Source organism: Grammomys surdaster, unplaced genomic scaffold, assembly GCF_004785775.1.
Source record: "Grammomys surdaster isolate TR1022 unplaced genomic scaffold, NIH_TR_1.0 216, whole genome shotgun sequence".
Lineage (NCBI taxonomy): Eukaryota > Metazoa > Chordata > Mammalia > Rodentia > Muridae > Grammomys > Grammomys surdaster.
Window position 1 is genome coordinate 1,158,410 of NW_021604661.1, and position 23,952 is coordinate 1,182,361.

The 23,952-nt window shown below is 36.8% G+C and overlaps 1 protein-coding gene across 3 annotated transcripts in view; it reads right to left on the bottom strand.

Annotated features, from left to right (window-relative positions):
• Positions 1–23,952, bottom strand: part of Wnk3 (WNK lysine deficient protein kinase 3) — a 96,391-nt gene that overhangs the window by 16,951 nt on the left and 55,488 nt on the right. The window contains exons 12-20 of one of the 3 annotated variants that reach the window (XM_028772655.1): positions 22,927–23,043; positions 19,888–20,043; positions 19,755–19,806; positions 16,535–16,672; positions 15,259–16,205; positions 8,909–8,999; positions 8,251–8,381; positions 6,770–7,386; positions 1,233–1,441 (exon numbers count right to left, since the gene is read on the bottom strand). In XM_028772655.1, the coding sequence (XP_028628488.1) occupies positions 1,233–1,441; positions 6,770–7,386; positions 8,251–8,381; positions 8,909–8,999; positions 15,259–16,205; positions 16,535–16,672; positions 19,755–19,806; positions 19,888–20,043; positions 22,927–23,043 (2,458 nt within the window). Of the gene's footprint in view, positions 1–1,232; positions 1,442–6,769; positions 7,387–8,250; positions 8,382–8,767; positions 9,000–15,258; positions 16,206–16,534; positions 16,673–19,754; positions 19,807–19,887; positions 20,044–22,926; positions 23,044–23,952 lie in introns of all 3 variants that reach the window. The other 2 variants (XM_028772654.1, XM_028772656.1) reach the window with 2 other exon arrangements.

Here is a 23,952-nt window from a genome sequence, read left to right on the forward strand (position 1 = left end):
TGACTTGATGAGTAACTTCTTTATTAGTTAAGTAGGTAGTTATGGAGTCTTCTCTAAAAGTTAAAGAAATACAGTGTAGGAGCTGGAGAGATGGCCCAGCCATTAAGAGCATTTGTTGCTCTTTCAGAGGGCCTGGGTTTGCTTCTCACAATCCTTCTTAAGTTCAGTTCCAGAAGATCTGGCATTGCCTTCTGATCTCCATGGGCACCAAGTACACATACCCACACATGCAGGGAAACATACACATAAAGTATAAATATTTTTAAAAATATGCCTTTCTTTTCTTTCTTATTTAATTTTTTATGTACATTGGTATTTTGCCTGCATTTATGTCTATGTGAAGGTATAAAATCACTTGGAGCTGGATTGCAGATAAGTTGTGAGGTGCCATGTGGATGCTAAGAATTGAACCAGGATCCTATAGAAATTCAGCTAGTGCTCTTAATCACTGAGCCATCTCTCTGGGCCCTATTTAAAAAATATTCTTAAGAATCATATATAAAGGTACTGGAGAGATGGCTCAGTGGTTAAGAGCACTAACTGCTGTTACAGATGACCAGAGTTCAGTTCTCAGGTGGCTTACACCTGCCTGTTACTCCAACTCCAGGATATCCAATGTCCTCTTCTGGAATCCATAGGCACCCGTACACATCTACCCACATAGATCACAGACATACACATAAATGAAAATAAAATAAATCTTAAAGTAATATATAGAGACCTTTTGAACAATGAGAGTATTTGAACCAACAAGCTTCTAAACCAACTCTAAATGTGAGACTAGTAATTCTCACCAATTGGGACATTTCAGAAACTATGCCATGGGAAGATGTCAGCATTCTGTTTGTTTTCCAAATTATAACACAAAACAAATAAACTTAGTTATTTTTTAATATCTATCACCAATGATATTCATCATTATTTCATTAAAGAATATTCAGTACCAAAAGATAGGAATATTTTTTAGATCAGTTTGTACATCATTGTTTTATATTTATTTATAATTATTTTAGCCTAATAAAAAGCACCTTGTATTATCACTGTTGTACTAATTTTGCTGTTGCTTGACCAGATTTTATTTTTCATGAGACAAGTTCTTATTACTTAGCCCAGACTAGACTTCAAGTTACAATCTTCTTGCCTTAGTTTCCTGAGTGCTTCAACAATAGGCATGCCATACCATGCCCAAATCTGATTCGGTTTTTAAACAATTACATGTAAGATTGATTTACCTTTTACAACGAGATTGTCCGAATGTGTCAAGGACTGGGGGCGGCTTCGAAGTTTGCTTTTGAAAGATCTTGGCCTGCGTGGCGATGCAGGTGACAAAGGAACCTCTGAAGATTGCGTTTTGCTGTCTTTAGTTGCTCGAAGGCGTTCATAGAGCTCCTGGAGCTCTTTATTCTGCTGTGTTTGAAGACTGACCACCTCTTGAATGTGTCTGAATAAAAATTATGCAAAAATATTTTAATAACTTTGGTGCTATAAAGAAATTCAAAAACTTTATGATGGTACAAATAAAGCTTTAAAAAACATTAATAAATTTTGTTTGTTTATTGAGACAGGGTTTCTTTGTGTAACAACTCTGGCTATCTATCCTGGAACTAGCTTTGTAGACCAGGCTAGCCTTGAACTAACAGAGATCCACTTGCCTATGTCTACAAAGCATTAGTATTAAAAATGGTGTAATGCAGAATATGTTTACAATTTTAGGATGAAAAGTAACTTCCTAAATAATAATGCTAATCTATTACAAAGAAAAGGATTGACAAACTGATGAGGACATATCACTAGTCTCAATTGAGGAGACAGATAATAAAATGAAATTTAAAGCCAAACAGTTAAATAATATTAACTTTTTCCTTATTACAGACTATTATTCAGAATATTTAAATAACTCCTAAAATTAGTACTGAAAAAAAACCCCAATTTTTAAAGAGTAAAGAATACAAAATGGGGGCTGGAGAGATAGATCAGTGATTAAGGGCACATAGTATTCTTCCAGGACTAGAGTTCAATTCCCAGCACCCACATCAGGTAGCTCACAAGCACCTGTAAGTCCAGCTCCAGAAGATCTAACTCCTCTGGCTTCTATGAGTATCAGGAGTCATGAGACCACACCACACACACGTGAAAACATGTAAATTTAATTAAAAAATAAAAGAAATCTTTAAAAAGGAAAAGAATTATTTGAAACAAGAAGAGCTATAAATAGCAATGTAAAAAATTAGGGATAGGTTTTGCTTTGTACTCAGGCTCATGACTCAGCCTTTAAAGTGGCTAGGAAACAGGTATATGTCACCAGCTTAAAAGGTGTTTTAATTCATCGAATTAGGATAATATTAAAAGTTTTGTATCCAATCAGTATTGTTAGGATATAAAGAAATAATCACATTGTGTATTTTGGAATATAAAATGGTCTGATTTTCCTAGAACATAAACTTTTTTCAGATTTTTTTGACACAAGGTCTTACTATGTTACACTGGCTAGCCTGTAACTCACCACTTAGCCTCGTAGCATTACTTTTGCCTCTACCTCCCAAGGACTGGGATTATAGGCATGAGTAACCAAGCTGACATCAAACACAATTTCAACAATTATCTATAAGTTTTACAAGTACAGACCTTTTATCTGTATCCCACAGAAATATCTGTGTGTAAAAAGATAAGTATCATTTATATAAGCAGAACATGGGGAAGACTGAAGTATCTTGAGAGAGGATTAAATAAACTTGGATATACTCATTAATTAGAATTGCATGCAGTGATTTTAAAGGTAGATTTATGCAGATATGAACATTTATAGACAACATTTTAAAGCAAAAAACATAGCATAGCATGTTTGTTATTTATTTTGTTACTGTAAAGGACAAAAAAGGATATGTACAGAAAAAGAACCAGCAATATACATTCCAAACAGTTCACAGTGAGTGCCTCTGAGTAGTGGGGTATAGTATAACAAGTACAAGGTTTTGTTTTGTTTTGTTTTTTTTTGGCTTGCTTTTACATTATGTCACTTATGTTCTTACTACTAACCTTGCTGGCCTGGGACTTACTATGTAGACCAGACTAGCCTTAAGCTCATAGAGATCTATCTGCCTGTTTCTGCCTCCTGAGTGCTGGGATTAAAGGTGTATGCCACAGGCCTGGCATCAATTTTTGAAATTTAACTTTTTAAATACAAAACTGTAAAACTATACATTGTTCAAATTAACAGGTAAAAAAAAGTCTGAGCTTACAATTGTTGGTGTATAGTGTCTATTGTGTAATAAATTACTCTGGACAAACCATACTGACAAAAGAATGCTAAAGGGCTAGGGATGTAGTTCAGGGGCAGTGAGACAAAAGAGGGGAATGGGCATTCATTCCCTTAGTCACTGGGCAGGTTTTAAACACTATTAAAATCTGTTAAAGTGTTAATGATAAATTCTTTTTTGTTCCTATTCTAAGCACTCCTGATGTTTGCTTTCCTATTTTTTTTTTAAAAGCCCAGTTACTAGGGGACTATGCAATTTGACTCCCTAACTAGTATAGTAAGTAGCTCTTGGACTCTTCCTTGCTTCCATGGTTGCTTTGAGTACAAAGACTGTCAGCCAGCCAGCTGGACCATTCCTATGCTTGCACCAGCAGTTTTAAACACCCCACTGATGGCTTGAGAAAATTACACAACAAATTCACCTGATTGCTCTAGTTCCTGGAGTTAGAGGCACAGCCTTTAACTAGGACTATTAACAGTGTGTTCTCAGCTTTTTGCTATCAAAAGCATTGCAGAACTCAGAAGACTCTGCAAACATTTCTGTCTCTGCTACAAGGCCAGAGGGAAATAACGTCTGGTGGCCGATCAGAGGGACTGCTGTGGCTGTTGCTAATCAGACAATGCTGTGGAAGATATGCTGTGTTTTGCCCAAATATTCCTCTGGCTATATAAGCAGACTGTTAAGACTCTGTTGTTGAATCCTGTGCTAGCTTCTCTGATGTAACATTAGGCCCAGTATAAAGCTTCTTCTCCTGGGTGGTCTTGTCTTGCTTATTTTCAGTAGTATAGGCTGGGCTGAAAACACAAAGAAAGAAACAGCAGAGCGAGCAGAGGCAATGAGAGCTGATCAGTGTGCAGGCCTGAGCTATTGAAAGTGGCAAGGCAGTTGGCTGCCTGACAGCTGAAGAAGAGACAGAGTTTGGTTGTCAGCGAGCTGAGCTTCAAAATCAGTAAGGTTCAAGTGGTTGGCAGTTGAAGAAGAGGTAGCTCAATACTTAAACTGAGAGGCCAGTCAGGAACTAGGGGGATGGTGGAAGTTGAAAGGAAAGGGAGCTGAGGCTGAAAAGGATTGAAAGCTATTAAAAAGTCAGAGAAAAGAAACTGCTGGTCCTAGTGATTGGAAGAATTCCAGAGAGCTGTCAAGACTTAAGCATGGAGGGTCTCAGAAACCCTACCCTGGGAGTTCTAATACTGGCCATTGCCAAGGACTGAGGAATTGTGATACCTAAGGCTGCCTATCAGTTGCAATGCCACCTGCTGCCAAGGGCTAAGGAATCCCAACTTCCTGGCCCTCTGTAATAACTCTAGCATTTTCAGAGCTAAGTGTCTTGCTACTAGGCCTGCACCAGGCCTGAAAGACTAGAGAGCACCCCTACCTCCTCCTTCAGGTCACTATTACCAAACACCAAGGGATACAAAAGATGTCAAGAACCAGTATTTGAAGACCTCAATTTTTTCTTATCCACAGTTTCTATCAGAGTAGAACAAAAGGACCACAGACAGTTAATTGGTGACAGCAGGGCCCTTGTCCAGCATTGCTCAAGTCTGTGTACAACCCTTAGTACTAGGGAGAAAAGATGAATAGTAAGATCATATCTTTTTTAAAAACTATGAAAGAATACATGTTTTACGTTTTATTCATTGTTTTGATTTTTTGAGACGGTGTTTCAATATATAGCCCCGACTGGCCTGGAATTTGCAACATAGAACAGGTTGGTCTCAAACTCAAAGGGATCCACCTGCCTCCCAAGTGCAGGGATTAAAAGCATCTGCCACCACACTTGGTCCTATTTTGGATTGACTTTTAAAAAAGATTTTTGTTTCCTATAATCAGGAGGCTGGAACAGTAGGAACTTGGCAAATTTGAGGTCAGTCTGGGCTACATGGCAAGACCATACTTCAAACCATAACAATACCCCATAAAGCATAAATAGAATACTAACATCAGAAATAAAAAGCACTTTAAAAATTAGTATTGTACCATAAAAAATATCAGTATACCTAAACTTCATAGTACTGAATATATAGAAAAATTGAAATATATGTAATATAATATCAAACATGTATATATGTATATTTTAGCTAACTTTTTGCTGTATTATTATAATTATTTATATGTATGATATGTGGTTTTGTGAAGGTCAGAAGAAAATTTTCAGTAGTTGAGACTCTTCTTCCACTGTGGATTCTGGGAATTAAACTCTGGCTGCCAGGCTTGCATGGCACTTTTCAAAGCAGATGGTGAATTTTGTAATAGTGCTAACTTTTTTGTTGTTGTTGGTGGTGGTGGTGGTAATATTGTTGTTGCTATGATAGCATATGCCTGTAATTTCAGCCCTTGGGAGGTAGAGGCAACAGGGTCAGGAGTTCAAGATCATTCCTAGCTTAATTTAGCAAGTCTAAGGTTAGTCTGGTATATGAAACCAAACAAAACATATTAAACAGCACTCTACATGACAAAACATATTGCCATAGTATCATTACTAAAATATTTTGATCTCCTTTGCTAAATAACAAGCTTGATCTTAGACGGATCCTATATTTTCCTAACGATAATCTAGTCTCTTTGACTATATAAATTAACTGTCTACTACTAAAAGGTAAGAATAGTTGTGAATTCTTACTCCAAGAGTCCTAAAGGACAAAGACTGAAAAAAGCAAGAGGTTAGTATATCTTGGCACATGCCTGTAATACCGGCACAAAAGCGGCAGAAGTAGGGTGAATCTCCACAAATTTGAAGTCAACAAAGATTATCTCCATAGTATATCCCAGGCCAGGTAGAACTACATAGTAAAGCCGCTCACTGGTTAAGAGCACTAACTGTGCTCTTAACCTTCCAAAGGACTCAGGTTCAATTCCTAGCAACCACATAGTGGCTCACAGCTGTCTGTATCTCCTGTTCCAGGGGATCTGACTCCTTCAAAACACCAATATACATAAAATTAAAATAAATTATTAACACTCCCCGAAAAAGAACTGGAGAGATGGCTCACAGTTAAGAGTATCAGATACTGGTGGTGGCGCACGCCTTTAATCCCAGAACTTGGGAGGCAGAGGCAGGCAGATTTCTGAGTTCGAGGCCAGCCTGGTCTACAGAGTGAGTTCCAGGACAGCCAGGGCTACACAGAGAAACCCTGTCTCGAAAAACCAATGGAAAAAAAAAAGAGTTCCACATACTTTTCCACAAGACCTAGGTTTAATTCCTAGCACCCACATGGCAGCTAACAACTATAACTCCAGTTCTAGGGGGATATCCAACAATCTCTTCTGACCTTCATGGATACTGTACACACATGCATGCAGTCAAAACACCCAAACACACAAAACAATTTTAAAAACTAAAATAAAATTATTTTATACACAATGCTTTTACAATAGAATTCATTATAGTTTTACCATAGAAAAGTTTTAATCATTAAATGCCACCAATCCTCAATTAGCTTCCCAGCAAAAACTGAGTTCTATAAACCACTAAAAAATTATATTTGTTGCAGAAGAGAGAACATCCTTACTTTTCTCGTAATCTTTGAAGCTCCACTTTCAAGTCCTCATCCTCAATTTCTGATTCATTGTCACTGCTCATTGGGGAAGATGGAGAATAGAAGAGTGAACTTTGTGTTTGAGCATAGGCTTGCTCTTCACGGAGTGGTAAATACTGATCACCCTCTGGACCAGTTTTTGCCACTGACTTTCCATTACCAGCAAGAGTGGCTGAAAATTCATTTGTACGTGTCTGTTTCCCAGGAGGCGATTCATCTTTTTCTTTATCTAACAGTTCAGACCCAGACTGCACACTAATTCCTGTGGTTGAAGTTTCTTCCACATTCTTTTCTGCAGTGACTGAAGACACACTGGTCTCACAAGCTGTGCTGAAAGATAAGCTGTCACCTTGTTCAGGATCTCCTTTATCTTCTTTAAAGGTTTCATAAAGAGTTCGTAATTTGCGTGAAGAAACTGAAGCTTTATGAGTGGGCATGGCAGGTTCCACTTCGATCAACTGCGACACTGCAGCTTCAGCAAAGGTTAGTGCTTGCTCACTAGACTGGATTGTTGTTTTCTTGAATGGCGGTCTGTGTTCTTTTCCAAAAGACATCATTTTCACTGGCTGCTCCTGAGGAACTGTAATCACCTGAAACATAAAAAGGTAAACTTGTCTGGTTCTACCTAATTATAGGGTAAACCTCATGAGGAAATTCATCATCAAAGGGCAGCTTAGACAAGTGGAAGGGCTGATTTGACATATATAAAACTTTGTAATAACAAAACTTATACTGTCTACAGTCAGTCTTTCCATTGGGGCCCTTGGACAGAATAGTTTCATGTTACTCAAATAAAATCCCACTATAAAATTTACTGAGATTCTAAATGACATGAAATTAAATTAAAGAGGCAGGAGAGATGGATCAGCAGTTAGTTAAGAGTATTCTCTACTTTTACAGAGGACCAGAGTTTGGTTTCCATTACCCATATGGTGGCTCACAATTATCTATAACTCTAGTTCACAGGTATCTGATACCCTCTCCTGGCCTCTGTGGGAACTATCAATGCATACATGCATACACACACACACACACACACACACACACACACACACACACACACAAATAAAAACAATAAATCTAAAAAGGGCTGATTAAATTGATAAAAATGATGACCCCTAAAATGATTATTTCTGTGCTGTTTTACAACTACTAAAAAAATTCTTATATTCTTTAGATTCACCTTTAATGATATAAGGTGAAAAGGTAAAGAAATTTTATAGCTTTCTGTATAAATATAAATATATTACATCTTATATAAATATATAGAGAAATTAGCTACACAATGATTTACAGTTAAAGATCACCCACAGATCAATTTTAAGTGTTGTCACTTTTTTATAGTGTTAAGGATAGAACCCAGGATGACAGATGGTGGGCAAACTACCACGAAGCTCTGTCACCAGTCCGGTTTCCTCTTATTAGGCACCCAATGATAAACCAAAGACACAAACCTGGAACCGACCCCGTTGAAACGATCCACTCATTGCTTTACATCTACTCAAAGCCCTAGTGTCAGATGAGAACTCCCGTGTCAGCGGAAGGGGATCAGAAGTAATTGCTGATCTTTTATCTTCTGTTTCCACTGTAAGGTTTGTGAAATTATAAGCAGAAAAGAGAAAATCATTTTTAAGACAAATTTGTTTACATTACCAAAAAAAGAAGAAAAGCAGAAAGTTTAACCCTTGCTAATAATTAAAAGGTGTTAATGTATAAGCAACATTGTTTAAATCCCTAACTCTAAATCAGACATTGCAAGATTTATCCCAATACTTAGTATCTATATGAAATGAATAACTGAAAATCCAAATTAGTTACAAAAGGAAAAAATAAAATGGCAACAACATTAATGGGATATTTAACATACATGAGCTACATGGAAAACATGGCAAAATTTGAGTATGAACGACAAAAAAAAGTAGATGAAAAATGATGTTACCTAGTCTATGTCCCTGACTGTAAGCACACTACCTTGACGGACTTTTGATCTCTTGAAAAAGCTGGTTGACTGCCGTAGCCTGTATGCCCAGCTTTTTAATTTTCGAGTCCAGGATTTCCTGCTAATAGGATTTTTGAGACTAGGACAAGTAAAGCTTAGGCCAAAATATCCACCTCCTGTCTGCAGATGAATGGTTCCATCGCTTGACACAGCAGCAGGATAGGCCTCTGGATCCCCTGGAAGTGAAGCATCTGGGGACATCTCCTAATGGAGACAAAACCAAAGAAAAACAAGGTGGTAATAACTTAGGTAAGGCAAATAAGTTTTTGGTATACTAGAGTTTCTTATATGGATTAATAACTAACCAAAAATAGTACACTATGAACTGTTGCAGTAATATTACCATATCAGACTGAAACTGAAGCCTTAACATTTCTTTGGAAATATTATGTCTTCAAGCAAAATCAAACAGACTATTAATTTTCCAGGTCAAAATATTTATTATTACATCAACTTTGAAAATTAAAATTAGAAATAAGTTTTTTACATGAGCCAAATAACTGAAAATACTATTTTTGATTCAGTAGAGATAAGGTATCATGTAAGCCAGGCTGTCCTTGATCCAACTCCCACTGTCTTTACCTCCCAAGTGTATGCAGCACCATACCCGGATATAAGTGCTATTAAATGAAATGTTAGTTTCCTCCCCTATTTATTTAAGAGTTCAAGATGCTAGATATTTCAAACAAGATATTTAATGTCACTGAGTGACAAACAAATATGAGGAAATTATTGTGAATTCATGTTCTAAAAATTTTTATATTAAACCATGATTGCTATAAAACCAGTATCTTCTTGTCTTCCTACTACCCCCAAATATCCATAATTACTAACTGTGCCTGAGTACTTTAAAAATAAATTATCCATGGCAATTAATAAAAAACTCAAAGAACTACAGACACTTTGGGGATATAAGAATGGTTAGTAATAATACAAAATCATATAAGATGGGATATAACATTCATCTAAAGGGAGACAGCAATCCTACATGATAATAAGCATTATTAACACTTAGAACAAACCAGAAGTTATCAAAGGGAAAATTTTGAATTAGAGATGTTGTTCAGTTGACAGAGGGATTGCCTAGCAAGCAAGCACAAGGTCCTAGGTTTGATGCCCAGAACCACATGAAGTGTCCATGTGGATACAATCAAAGTCATAGCACTCAGAAGGTGGAAGCAGGATTATTAGGTGAAGGCAGGTCATCTTTGGTTATGCAGAAAGATTGAGGCCAGTTTAGGATGCATAAGAGGTTGTCTGAAAAAAGTGAAATTTTGATCAATCACTAAGCAAGTTTCTGAAGTCCCATTTTGTGTTAGCAATACTACTATTTTACTTAGGAGAGAAAAAAATCTTGTAAAAATACAACATTTCAGAAAGTACTACACTGATCCCACTGAAATTATACGTAAGATATATTTATATGTATTGAATAAAACAAGATAGGATATTTAATATAAATTTAGTTTTCATGAGCAAGTGAAATACTTAAATACAACAATAAAAAAAAACTAATATAGACACAAGAATTTATGACTGCAGCAAGAAAAGGTAGACCATAACATATGTAGGAAATGTCTCAAGAGACTATTCACTCAGGTAGTACATACAAGCAGCAACAGAGAAACCTGGCCAACAAAAAGGATGCTTACAAAATCCCACCCAATCTTTGTCCGATCTGTCTTTTCAATGTATTATATTTTTAAAGATACTTCTACTTAACCGGCCTTCTTTGATTCCTTGAACAAATTTCTACCTGCAAATGTCACTACTATGTATAAGTCTTTCCCTGATCACTCAATATGGATAATATTCTAATTTAATATAGCCCTTTAGTTGTGTTATCGACAGACTGTTAAATACTAGAATGTGAACTTCATAAAAAGAGGGTTTGACTTACTGCTCAAAAGACATTTACTGAATAGAAGAGTATACTGGTTGAGGTACCAAAGAAAGAACAGCCATTCCACATCCCCTCTCTCCACACCAAGCAAAACAACATCAGAGCATCTGCTCCCAAAATAGAGCATAAAGAAGAAATAGATTTGGGCCAAGAGAGAAGTCAGTGAGAGGCAAAGACAACATCCAACAGGAAGAGTAAGCCCAGCTGGCTTTGTAGCCACTACAGATACGCTGGAGGCAGCAGTAAAATCAGTGCTGGAGCAAGGGTTCTGTGATTAATTAAAGGCAACCAGGTATGGTTCTCAGAACCTACATGGTGGCTCACAGCAACTTGTAAATCTAGGAATTGAACATGGCTTCTGACCTCCGTGGGCTCCTGCAAGCACATGCTGCACATACATAAACATCAGGCATACATATGTAGATGTAGATGTATATATCATTAACAAAGATGGATTACAATTACTAGACATTCAAAAATGCAATCCTCATTGTAAAAATGACTAATAGGACAATATAATGTTCTTAGAAATAAAGAAATTATATCATTAAAAATGCAGAGGGACAAAGAGAGGAAAGCATGATATGAAAAGTTAATATAGGAGAAATCCAGGAAATAAATAAGATTATCTTCATTTATAGATGATAAAATTGTATACAAAGAAACCTCAAAGCTGGACATTGTGGTATATGTTTTTAATCCCAGCACCCAGATTTAGGCAGGTGGATCTGTGAATTCAAGGTCAGCATGATCTACATAGTGAGACCCTGTCTCAAAGGGGGAAAAAAAGAAAATAAGGGTTAGGAGATGGGTTGGTGGGTAAAACACTAGGGAAGCGCAAGGAAGATTCTCTGAGAGAAATGTCTAGCTATATGACTCAAATCAGTGATCCAGCTACAATAGAACACAGTGAAGAGTGATCAAGGACACTAGAGTTTTGAGTATGTTTGGACCAGGAAGTGGCACTATTTGGAGTAGATGTGCCACTGTGGGCATGGGCTTTAAGACCCTCATCCTAGCTGCCTGGAAACTAGTCTTCTCCTATTTGCCTTCAGAAGATGTAAAACACTCAGCTCCTGCTGCATCATCCTTGCCTGGATGCTGCCATGTTCCTGCCTTGATGATAATGGACTGAACCTCTGAACCTGTAAGCCAGCCCCAATTAAACGTTGTCCTTATAAGAGTTGCCTTGATCATGGTGTCTGTTCACAACAGTAAATCCCTTAAAGGGATTTACTTTAATGGGAATGCTTTAAATGGGGCTTAATGGACCATCGTAGTAGGAATATGGAAGACTTTGTTGCTGAGAGTGACTTGAACTGTGCAGACCTGGCCCAAGAGGTTTCAGTGGAGAAGAATTTCAGTATGTAGCCTAGAAACTGTTGTGATATTTTCGTGAAGTATGTGGCTGCCTTTTGCTCTTGCCTGAAGAATCTGCCTGAGACTAAAGTAAATATTTAGATTAATTGAGATTCAGATTAATAAGAGATTTAGATCAATTGCTTTGAAAATGAAAGTCTCAAAACACTCTGGTATAAATTCGGTTGTATGGTTACTAACATTCACTTTTATGAAGAGTGTTTTAATGAAAAAAAGAAAACCAAGAAAGGAAAAATACAAAATATAAGGCTCAAATATTAAAGGGGTACCAGGAAGTAGAATGAAGCTGAATCTTATGTTCTAGGATTTAACAGATAAAGAGAGTGGAATTTTGGTGCAAGATCCCCACATATACAGACACAAGAAAGATTAAAGGAAAATCCAGAAGAATACCAAAAGCTATTAGAGCTAATAAATAAACTCATCAAAGTTCAATGACAGAATCATAACACATGAAAGTCAGTTCTAGCTAGGAGTGGCTCACATCTATAATTCTAGCATTATGGAAGTTGAGATAGGAAGACTGCCATGAGTTTGAAGCTAATCTGGACTACAGAGTGGATACCTTGGAGGGAGGGAGGGAGGGAGGGAGGGAGAGAGAGAGAGAGAGAGAGAGAGAGAGGGAGAGAGAGAGAGAGAGAGAGAGAGAGAGAGAAAGGAGAAAAAGAAAAAACTTAATTGTATTTCTACACACTAAACAATGAAGAATCCAAAAAGGAATTAATTCATTATGGTTTGAATGTCCCCATCAAAATCATATTAAAATTTAATACCTACTGTAGTGTATGGGAAATTGAAACTTTAAGAGGTAACTGAGTTATAAGGAACATATTCTATTGAATGGCAAGGCAATGAGTTCCATGCCTACTTCAAGCTACATAGTGAAACCCAGTCTTTAAAAGAAACATACAAAATTACTAAATTAAGAGAGGGACCAATGTATTATTTACAAGTTATTAATGATAATGACCAAAAAACTACAATAAGAAACTTGTTTAGGAAGTGTCATTTTGATTTATTATTTTTGTGAAATGCTCTTGTGCTTACATATTGATTCTATAACTCAAAATAGTTTACAAAAAATTTTAAATGCAAATTAGTACATACACATAAAATAAGTATGTGTAGATACATATAACATTTATGTCTAAAAACATAATAACATATGCATAATTATGTTGGTATAAATATTTACACACTAACCAAAACTGTATCCAGAAAGGATAACAGCTATGTTTGCAGGTTTTGGAAGGTGATAGATTTTATTTTATACACAAGCATATATTATTTGTATAGTAATCATGACAGAAATTACAATGGTAAACATTTGGAAAAAAATTCATGTCATAGGTAAAATTAAAAATTTCAGTATGTTGGCCAATGTGTTTATAACACAATATTATTTTAGAGAAAATATATGATATGCATGTAAATAGATCTATGTAGTCTTAAGAAAATTCAAGGACAAGCAGCAAATTCTTAGTGCTGACTTCTGTAATTGAACAGGTAGAAAAGAGAAACGGGGCTAGGGGTATGGTTCAGTGATACAGCACTTGTATAGTATGTGTTTGGTCCCTGAACGTTTTTTGTTTTTTTTTTTTTGCTTTTTTTTTGTTTGTTTGTTTTCCGAGACAGGGTTTCTCTGTGTAGCCCTGGCTGTCCTGGAACTCACTCTGTAGACCAGGCTGGCCTCGAACTCAGAAATCCGCCTGCCTCTGCCTCCCAAGTGCTGGGATTAAAGGTGTGCGCCACCACCGCCCGGCTTGGTCCCTGAACTTAATAGCCAATACTAGAAAAACACATCGAAAGAAAAAGAAGAGGAATATTAAAGCTGCTATATTATATAAGTGTATATAAGTGAGCAATTTAAATAAAATTCTAAAATCCAAAGTCTGAAACTTTCTCAATACCAACATGATGTTACTAGTAGAAAATTCTACATCTGACCAACCTCATCTAATGTGTTGCAATTAAAATGAAGGTACATCAATAATACTATATAAAATTGTTCACACTCTCCATACATAAATAATTAAAAACATAAATGAGTTCTGTATTTAGATTTGAGAATATCCCCAAGACATCACATTTTGCCTATGAGTATTCTACAATTCAGAGACTCTAAAATCTGGAAAACTTATAATCTTTTAATCCCAATCCTTCTAAAGAAAACTTTTTCCTCCTGTTCCTTCTCCTCTTTTTAAAAAATTATTTCTATTTTCTTTGCTAACTGAATTTATTCTTTGATAATTTTAATATATGTTTGTAATGAATTCTTATTACTCTTCCCCCAACTCTTACCTCCCTCCCATCTTCATCAACTCCTTTCCCCCCAAAAAGTTCTTTTCCCACAGCCATGTCTTTACATATATTTTTGTGAACTACTAAGTACAATCAGGACCATATGTATGAATCTATGTTTGGGACTTTTTACTGGAGCCTGGTGTAACCATTGATTACACAACTGAAGACAATGACTGTGTCTTTCCTAGAATTTATTAGTAGCCAATAGTCCAGCAGGGAGTGGCTGGAACTTATGAGCCCCTCTTACATGTTGTTGTTTTGCAACAAGGTCTCATGTAGTCCAGGCTTGCCTCAAACTCAGTATGAAGTTGAAGATGATTTTGGACTTTAGATCCTACCACCCCCACCTCTTTAGTGCTAGGACTAAGGTATGGGTTATCATGCTTACTTAAATGTTCTACTGTTCTGAGATACTGATCAAGCACTCTACCACTGAGCTACATTTCTGATCCTTTTAGAGGTTAAGAAAAAAGTCATGGGATTATGGATGATTTTGCTTTAAAAATAAATTAAACTCTTTGAAACATTAAATCAATACTATAAAATTGTAAGGAAATAGATTAACAGTATTTAAGTTTTGTTTTTGCAGTTTCCACTTAAGTTGAAATAAAAAAGTATGTTCCTCCTATCCACAAAATAATCTATAAATATACACAGTGCTTGTGAATTCCAAGTTAACTTACCAGAAGGCTCTCTTAGATGAACCCAAAACAGATCTGCCATTTCTACCAAGTTCTGAGTAGCTGCAGCCCAAGTCATAGTCTTGTGACTATGACTAAGTCATAGTTTTAAATGACAGTTACTTTTGAACTTTTTAGGAGAGAAGGCATTTTTTTTAATTCATAAGCAAAGAATAAGAATTAGAAAGATACTTACATGTAAACATAACTCGCTGGGTACAGAAGTTATCACATTCAGGTCTCTTTTGAACACTGATATATGAGCAGGCTGACTTGCAGCCACATTGGACAGAATCTTAGAGCCTGTCTGTTGGGAATTCGGGGATTGTGCAGGGCTGTCTTGAATCCCACAGTGATTGATGGCTATGACTTCTGGCATTGAATAGGATAGTATATCTTCAGCAGAGGAAGAAAATGGAGAGTCTATGCTTTGAGTATCCTTCTGACTCTCAGGACAGATACTAGAAATGCTGTGCTCCTGATAGAGCAGGTTTCTTAATTTTTCATCCAGTGTTTTAATTCGGTTGTCTGCAAACTCCATTTTTGGAGGTCGTTCCCCATCTGATTCCAGGATAGTCGCAGGGAGAAGCATAGCTGGTTCAAAGCCAGGAGTCTGAGTGGCAACAACTGCCTTAGGAGAACTTGTTTCAGTGTTTACTGTGGTTTCTCCTTCTTGGGAAATAAACTTTGCATCTATATTTGGCTGCTGTACTGATAAGGATTGAGGCTTTTGATCAGAAGATACAAGTACTGATGTTAAAGCCGCATTACCACCAATCTGAACTGATTCACCAGGATGGGCCATAAGCACATCAGCTGGAACAGCAGCTTGTGGACTTGGATATGTAGGTATGAACATGCCTGCTTGGCTGGTGAGTGCCTCACATTCAACTGGAACTGGACATACCAAAGAAGCAGAATAATTGGAATTATCAGTAGCTGGTGCCATGATCTGTCTGTCATCTTCTGCTTGATAGAGAATACTTGGTTGTTCAGCTTCTACACTAGTACGACCACCAATCTTACCATCAACCACATCCTTGTGTTCTAATTTGGAAGTGAAAAATTCACAATGGCCTGGATTATTCTCTATAGTGAACAGTGTGTTCTGTGATATTTCCTGATTACTTGTGTTTCTTGAACCTGGAACAATAACCAAAGAATAGCTAAGTTATAATGAGTCACATTATTTTGTCTCAAAAGAGACAAAAAAAGCAAATGAGAACCTATTTAAGAGTGCACTTGTAAGACCTAAAACATCAAAGAATTCAACAGTCAAGAAAAAAATGACTTCTTGCTTTTTAAAAAATATTGAATAAAATGACCTGTTATATAACAATATTAATGTCTTCCAAATGCTCATGAAAACTGTCATAAGCATAAAATATTCATGAAAACAAATCAATGATACAATCGGTAATTTGTAACCATAGCATCCAAGTCCATATAAGCTGGAAGATAAAAATGCTTACTAGGAAATGGATGTAACCCAGGCACCATGGCCATGGAAGGCTGTAGGGAAGGAGGAGACTGCGCCTCACGATTTTTTATTGTTTGGTTGATACAAAACCGCCAGCGACCAACTGGGGATGACTGAGGAGCAGAGTCATCTGTAGAAAGAATTATTAACAAATTACACACTAAGCAACTGTCAATTTGTGCATGTTATTAAACAAAGAAATCAAGTTAAAATTTGATTGTGTTATCTCTATTCCCAATAGTACAAGGATAATTACAAACCATAAGAGTAATATCCTAACACTGACATATAGTCTTGAGAACCAAATATAAGGTATGTATTAATAGTAAGCAAAAGAGAGGCACTCTATTTAAATAACTGGGGAATAGTTTCTCCATTCAAATCTATAGCTGTTGTTATGCAGCCTGATTATGGTTGTGCTGAAGTGGTATCATGGTGGTATACATCCTACAAGCATTAAAATGTACAGAACTAAGAAGAACCAGAACTACAGAACCAGAAGAAAGAGAAGTAAATCTAGCTTATGACAATATAAAAGTAAAGTAAGCAAATTCCTATATCTGTAAACTTTCTCAAGGAATTTTCTTTGGAATGTTATCTTACATTGTCCATCAGAAACTAACTCAGATTTCTGCTAACCAACAAAGTAAGATACAGATGTACTCTGACATCCTGATAAAGTTGAACTAAAGTTCAGGATAATGGTATCTGCTTCCATTATTCCCACACCATCTTTTGTTTCTTCATGTTGTGTTAATTCCTTCAGAGGTCTTCATGATACTATGGTTCTTCTCCCCCTCCCAGACATTCTATATTTTCTTTATTAGTATTTTAAGTTAACATACAAAGTACTGGGCTTTATGACAGCATCCTCATACATGTGGCATTAGAATTCTGATTTGTTTCCCTCTGTCCCTTCCCTTTCTTCCTCCAGCTAGTTTCCTCATCTGATTTCCTGTCACATGTATTCCATCACCCTCCCTCCTCATCTTTTTTTTTTTTAGTAACTTTTTTAAAATGTTAATCATAGGCTTTATAAGTTTGGTAATGCTCAATAACAAGATGCCCATACAATCAGAAGTGTAATCCAATACCCAAACTATATATACCAACTATCTTTGACTGGCAGAGACACTCGAACATCCGCCTCCATGTTTCTCTCTCTCTCTCTCTCTCTCTCTCTCTCTCTCTCTCTCTCTCTCTCTCTCTCTCTCTCCATCTCTCTATCTCTCTATCTCCTAGCTCCTCCTCTCATTCTCCTTCTCCTCTCCTTACTCTTCCTCCTCCTCCTCTCTTTACCCCTCCCACCTTAGCTCCTCCTACATATCACCCTTTCTGTTAAAATAAAACTTTTCTCGTAAAATACAATTAGAGCATAACTATACCAATTTGTACCAGTAAGGTACAAGATAGACCTAATAACCAGTCCAACATTTTGTTGACTAAACAGAATCTCTGTCATCTCTCCTAACTAAAAGACTTAGTTCTGAACCTGGCTTTTTTCTTGGTTTTAGAATGAATGTCAGCTGAAAACCATCCTCTCAAATCTTTTTCTCTCAAAGTAAATAGCCAGGATTGGCTATGAGACTATAAGTCTTCAATCCCGTCAGAAATCCAGAATGACTGAAATTATGGGAAACACAAAGCATAGCTTCTAAAACTTAGTCAATTTATAGAGACTGCTGAACACTTGGACAGTCCCTATACCACAAAATGTTGGAACATCCGATCTTCAGCCTTCTGGCCCAGGATCATCTGACAGACCTAGTGATGCAGAATTATTAAGGGCTGATTACTCTGTCTTGGCAGATATAATCAGTCGACTATTCCACAAGTGTGTCCTTTTCAGGACAGTAATTTGTCTGTAGATGAAAAGAGGCAATTCTTGCCTAGTGGCTGTCTCACCACAACTGGAGTAACTCCAAAGATGCTCAATTTCTTGAATCCAAGACAGGATGCTGTCAGGAACAAGTCTCTAATCAAAATGAACATTAATACAGAAATGTGTGTAACATCAATTCTGTGGACTTCTGATGTTCTGAAAACCAACTATCCATGTAAGGCAATCTGGACTGTTGTCTGTTAACTTCTCTCAGCTATTTCTAAATAAGATATAGAAAACACCCTAACAATAAACTCAGAATCATGAATTTGCTATAGGCCCTTAACTCACAGGCTAACCATCCTGAATCAGTTAAAAGAGTTAAAGAAGGACTGGGTCTAAGCCTTGTATTCCTAAATGTGTTATATAGGCACAGTGCCTATGAGAGTAACAATATTAATCTCACTTTTATATCAATAAGAAACTTGTACCAATGAAAACCTTAAATTTGAAATCAAAGTAAATTTTGTACCATTTAAGAAATTATAACTTCAGCTTAATAACAATTATACAGATTTCTACCAATAGGTTATGGCTATGCAATAAATCCTAGCTATTCCTCCCTGTTCCAACAAAAGCACTACTTTTCCCTAGAAAGACAGCCCAATATTAACCACCTCAGTCTCCAAGCCCAGGGAATAGGGGCGCAGACTCTTCATTAACTTCTTCAAGCTGGTTACAGGCATTGAGATATTAGAAGAGGGGCACCAGACATTCTTAATATACCCATAACCAGGGCTAAGAAGAATGAAGAGATAAAGTTATCAGGAAAGAAAACAGAAGGACCCCAATTTTAGTTTCTGGAAGTTTATCTGGTGTCTGATTTACAAAGTTATTAGTGAGCAGAACTGATAAAAGTATTATCATCAGTGAAACTGTCAAGTTCTGAATGACTGTTAAAACATTGAGGCAAACTCAGAACATAGTGATTTCAGTTAAAATTCTTTTGTTCATCCCATGTCAAAGTAAACAAATTACTAGTTAAGATTCAATAGGCCATCAACGGTCATCAGCACTCGGACTGCCTTTTCTGGTGACATACCATGTAGTGACTCAAAAGTAAGTTACTCAGATTAAAAAAAAAATCAACAACTGTTTTGTTTTAAATCTTTTAAGTCTTTTTAAAGATTTTTTTAAAAAAATCTTTAAAAAGATTTAAAGGTTTTTAAATCTTTATAAAGAAGTTTATAAACTTCTTTCAAGTGTAGAAAAACATCGATTTATCATCAAATAAATTTATTGGTTAATATCTTTCTCCATGAATATATATTAAGATTCCAATATGCCTTGTTTCAAAAGCCAAATGGTACGTTTAATTAAGTATACTTACTGCTAGTTTGAGTGGATGCAGAATTTATCAGTACTTGTTCAGATGATCCTGTCTGAAATAAAAATGAACGGGTAAATGATGGTGTTCCTGACAAAGTCCCCAAATGACCTTTTTACTACAAAATTGCTCTTACTTGGTTACTGTTAGATTCCAAGGCAACAGAGTCAACACCAATAGATTTTTCTACAGCTGTGTGGACATGAAGGAGCTCCTGGGCTTGTCCTACGATAGCCCTCAATTCCTCTACAAATTTTTCTTTCTCATTTTCCAGCACAAAGTTATCTTCAACCTGTCATCAAGTAAAAGCCGATGTCTTCATAAGAATAAATTCGTTTTCTTCAAAATTATAATATTTTAATGGTGATTTCCATAAGAAAACAACAAAAATAAGTATGTGCCACAAAATAACTAAGACCAGTTATAAAATATTTCATAATGCATTCAATTTTTCTGAGACCACTGATATTTGTCAGAAAAGGTCATTATGCTTCAAAATATCTTGAATTTTATAAATTGGCTGTAATTTCAATTGAACGATGTGGAGAGAATAGGAGACCTTGGGTCACTCAGTCTTAAATGGAATGTCTCCATCAAATCCCTCCACTCAGAGCTCAAGAAGCTATGCAGAAGAGGAAGTAGAAGACTGTAAATCCCAGAAGGGATGGATGACACCAAAGAAAAAGTATCTTACATACACAATAGGACTGACACACACATGAACTAACAGAGAGAGTGAAAGCATGCACAGGACCTGCACAGGACCAAGCCAAAGAGTCCCAGAACTGAGAGAGAAAAATGGATACAACCCCACATTCTAACCAGGAAGCTATCTCCAATTGGCATAGCTTACAAAAGAAAGATTTGTTTTCTCCAACAAAGTCACACTGGATATATCCTCAGAGGCCTTCAAGAGTCTGACATATTCAGAGGCAGATGCTCACAACTAGCCATTGAACTGATCCTGGGGTTCTCAATGGAGGAGTTAGAGTGAGGACTGAAGGAGCTGAAAGGGTTTGTGGCACCATGAGGAGAGCAACAATACCAACCAACCACAGCTCCCAGGGTCTAAACCACCAGCCTGGGAGCACTTAGGGAGGGATCCAGGGTTTCAGCTGAATACGTAAGAGTGGAGGACCCTGCTGGGCATAGGTGGAAGATGAGATCCTTGACCTCATGAAGCCTGGACGCCCCAGGGGGTGGGAATTTTGAGGGTGGGAAAGTGGGAGTGGGGGGGTAGGTAGGGGTTACATCCACAGAGAAGAAGGAGGTGGGGTGAGGGGATAGGGGGTTCCTGGGTGGGTGGGGGATGGGGTAAGGGGACAACATATGAAATGTAAATAAAATATCCAATAAAAAAAAAGAATATGAAAAAAAAGAGTAGGCCCCACACCCAGTTTTCTAAAGAGAGAGAAAGAAGGCATGGAACTGGATGCATGAGAAGGTGGGGAGGATCTGAGGGCAGCAAACCATGATCAGAAGTATTTATTGTATGGAAAAATTACTTTTAGGAAAAAAGTATAAAAATTAGCTGTTATTTAAAGAATATGTAAGACAGCAGGGATCATGGTATACACCTATATTTCACTACTTAGGAAGGCTGAGGCAGGATGACAGCTCAAGATCAGTCAAGACTACATATCAGTCAGAGCTTATGTAATTTGACAACACAACAAGAATGTAACTGAAATAATGTTTAAAATTAGGATGTTTGAACCTACGGGCTTTCTAAATCAGAACATGAAAGTAACACCAAACATGATGAATAAAAGCTCCTGACTGTCCATTATACTAATATGAATGAGGAATAGGAAACAAAAGACATACTATAAAATTCTATGTAGATGTACAATGGACAAAACTTAATTTATTAAGTCAGTAATACAAAAGATAAAGCATTATGAATTATGTATGCCCTCTATCTCCATCTGTACAAAAGGAAGAAGGAGGAGGAAGAAAGGGAGGAAGAGGAGGAGGGATAGGAGGAAGAAGAGAAGGAAAAGAAGGAAGAGAAGGAAGAGGAGGAGGAGAGAAATACTAACCTAAGCCAAAGTATTCAAAACTATTTTAAAAAAAAACTAAATGTGGGCCTGAGTAAACAACTCAGTTGGTAAAACACCTGATGTATAAGAATAGGGACCTGAGTTAGACTTTCCAGCACCCATGTAAAAAGCCAGGCATTGTGTTTTGTATATGTAATCCCAGTGCTGAGGATGAGGTTATAGGTGGCAGAAAGAGGAAGATTTCTAAAACACACTGGTTAGTCAGTCTAGCCAACTCAATGAGCTACAGATTCAGTGACAGACCATGTCTCAAAAAAAAGTAGATTGTTCAGTGGTTAAGAATGCTTGCTAAGCAATCATGAGAGCCTGAGTTCAGGCTCCAGCCTCCATATAACGAGCTTGGCATGGACTCAAACAAGCCTGTAACCCAGCACTGTGGGAACACAGGAAGATTGCTGGGGCTTGCTGGCTGCCCGAAACACCTGAAACACTCAAGCATCAGGATTAGGAAGAGATTTTATTAAAAAAGAGTAAGTCAGAGAATGACAGAGAAGGACACCAAAAGTCCTCCTCTAGCCTTTGCATGTGTGAGTATGGGGGCATGTACCTGAACACTTGCATATACACGACACACACAAACACCACATGCACACATATAAACAAATAAAATAGAGAGAAATTGAGGACAGCACCCAATGTCCTCTGTACTCCATGCACATACTCACACAAACATGTAAATACACATATAACAGCATATTCACACATTTAAACAAAACCTAATGTACTGAGAAGCATAACTTGAACACTTTTATGCAGAAGGTTAGACACATTTAAAATTACCTAGGTGGCTTGAATCTGATTTAATCAGGTACCTATACAATGAGATTATCATTTAAAGTCATATTATTTTAACATACAGAGATTAAAACACACCAATCTTAAAAAAATCATATTTGCTCAGATAAATACAGTAAAACCAGAGAAAATGTAGTAACACCCCTGATTATGAACAATTTGGCCCTATGCAAATTAAAAAATATCCTCCACACATTCTATCTAGAGATGAGTGTAAATTGAATGAATGAAGAAAAAATAGAGGGAAAAAAGAAAGGAGAGAGGAGAGAGAGAATGAATACACTAAGGGAAAATTAGTACTGTCTTACTATACTTACCATATAGTTGGCAATATCCTCAGGTGCATCACCATCAACATCAAATTTGAATGTAACCATCTTGTTGTTATGTGTTTCCAGCTGACACTCCACCATGTTGTCTCCAGAGACTGAGACCTAAGTACACACATTTAGTCAGTCTAAGAGAAGCCGTTTTGGCTGAGGATGGAACACAGCTGGTAGAGTCTTTTCTAGCATGCACAAAGCCCTAGTACTATTCTTAGCACCACATAAAACAATTATGAGGTTCACACCTGTAACCTCAGTACTTGGGATGTAAAAACAGGAGGATTAAAAATTTAAGGTCATCCTTGGCTATATAATAAGTTTGAGGCAAGCCTTGGCTATTATCAGACCTTGTCTAAAAATAATAAAAACAAAAATAAAATCACAACATTTTACAAGGAGTAACTAGATGAGCTCACATAACAACATATTCAGCAACAGTTACAGAACAAACCCAAAGAACAGGAAAAGGGATGCTTAAATTATATCTCTGTACAAGGGACTATGTGTTACAGACATTTAAAATATATTATTCAAATTATTTCCTGGTATTAGAAACATGTACACAATATATTGAGATTTCAAACAGAATATAAAATTGTATATAGGTTTTTAAATGCATCTAAAACATATATCTTATTGGTTAGAGATATAGGCTTTAAAGTCTGATCTGGCTTCAGATCTGAGTCTAGCATTTGGTAGTTGAATGACTTAATGCAAATTATTTCTCTGGTCTTGAGCATCTTTATTTGCAAAGATGGGTGTGTACTATTATATAGGATTTTTGGAAGGCCTTGATGAAAATAAGATATTAATAACCAATGATTTTTAATTCCTGTTATTTTGATTTTGGTGGTGTTGGGGTGTGCGGTGTGGGGTGGGTGGAACTGAGTGAGCTGGAGGTGTCAGGGACACCACAAGAAAGACTTGCAGAGTCAACTAACCCGGGCCCATGGGGGCTCACAAAGAATGAACCACCAACCAAAGACCATGCAGAGGCTGGACCTAGGCCTCTCTGCA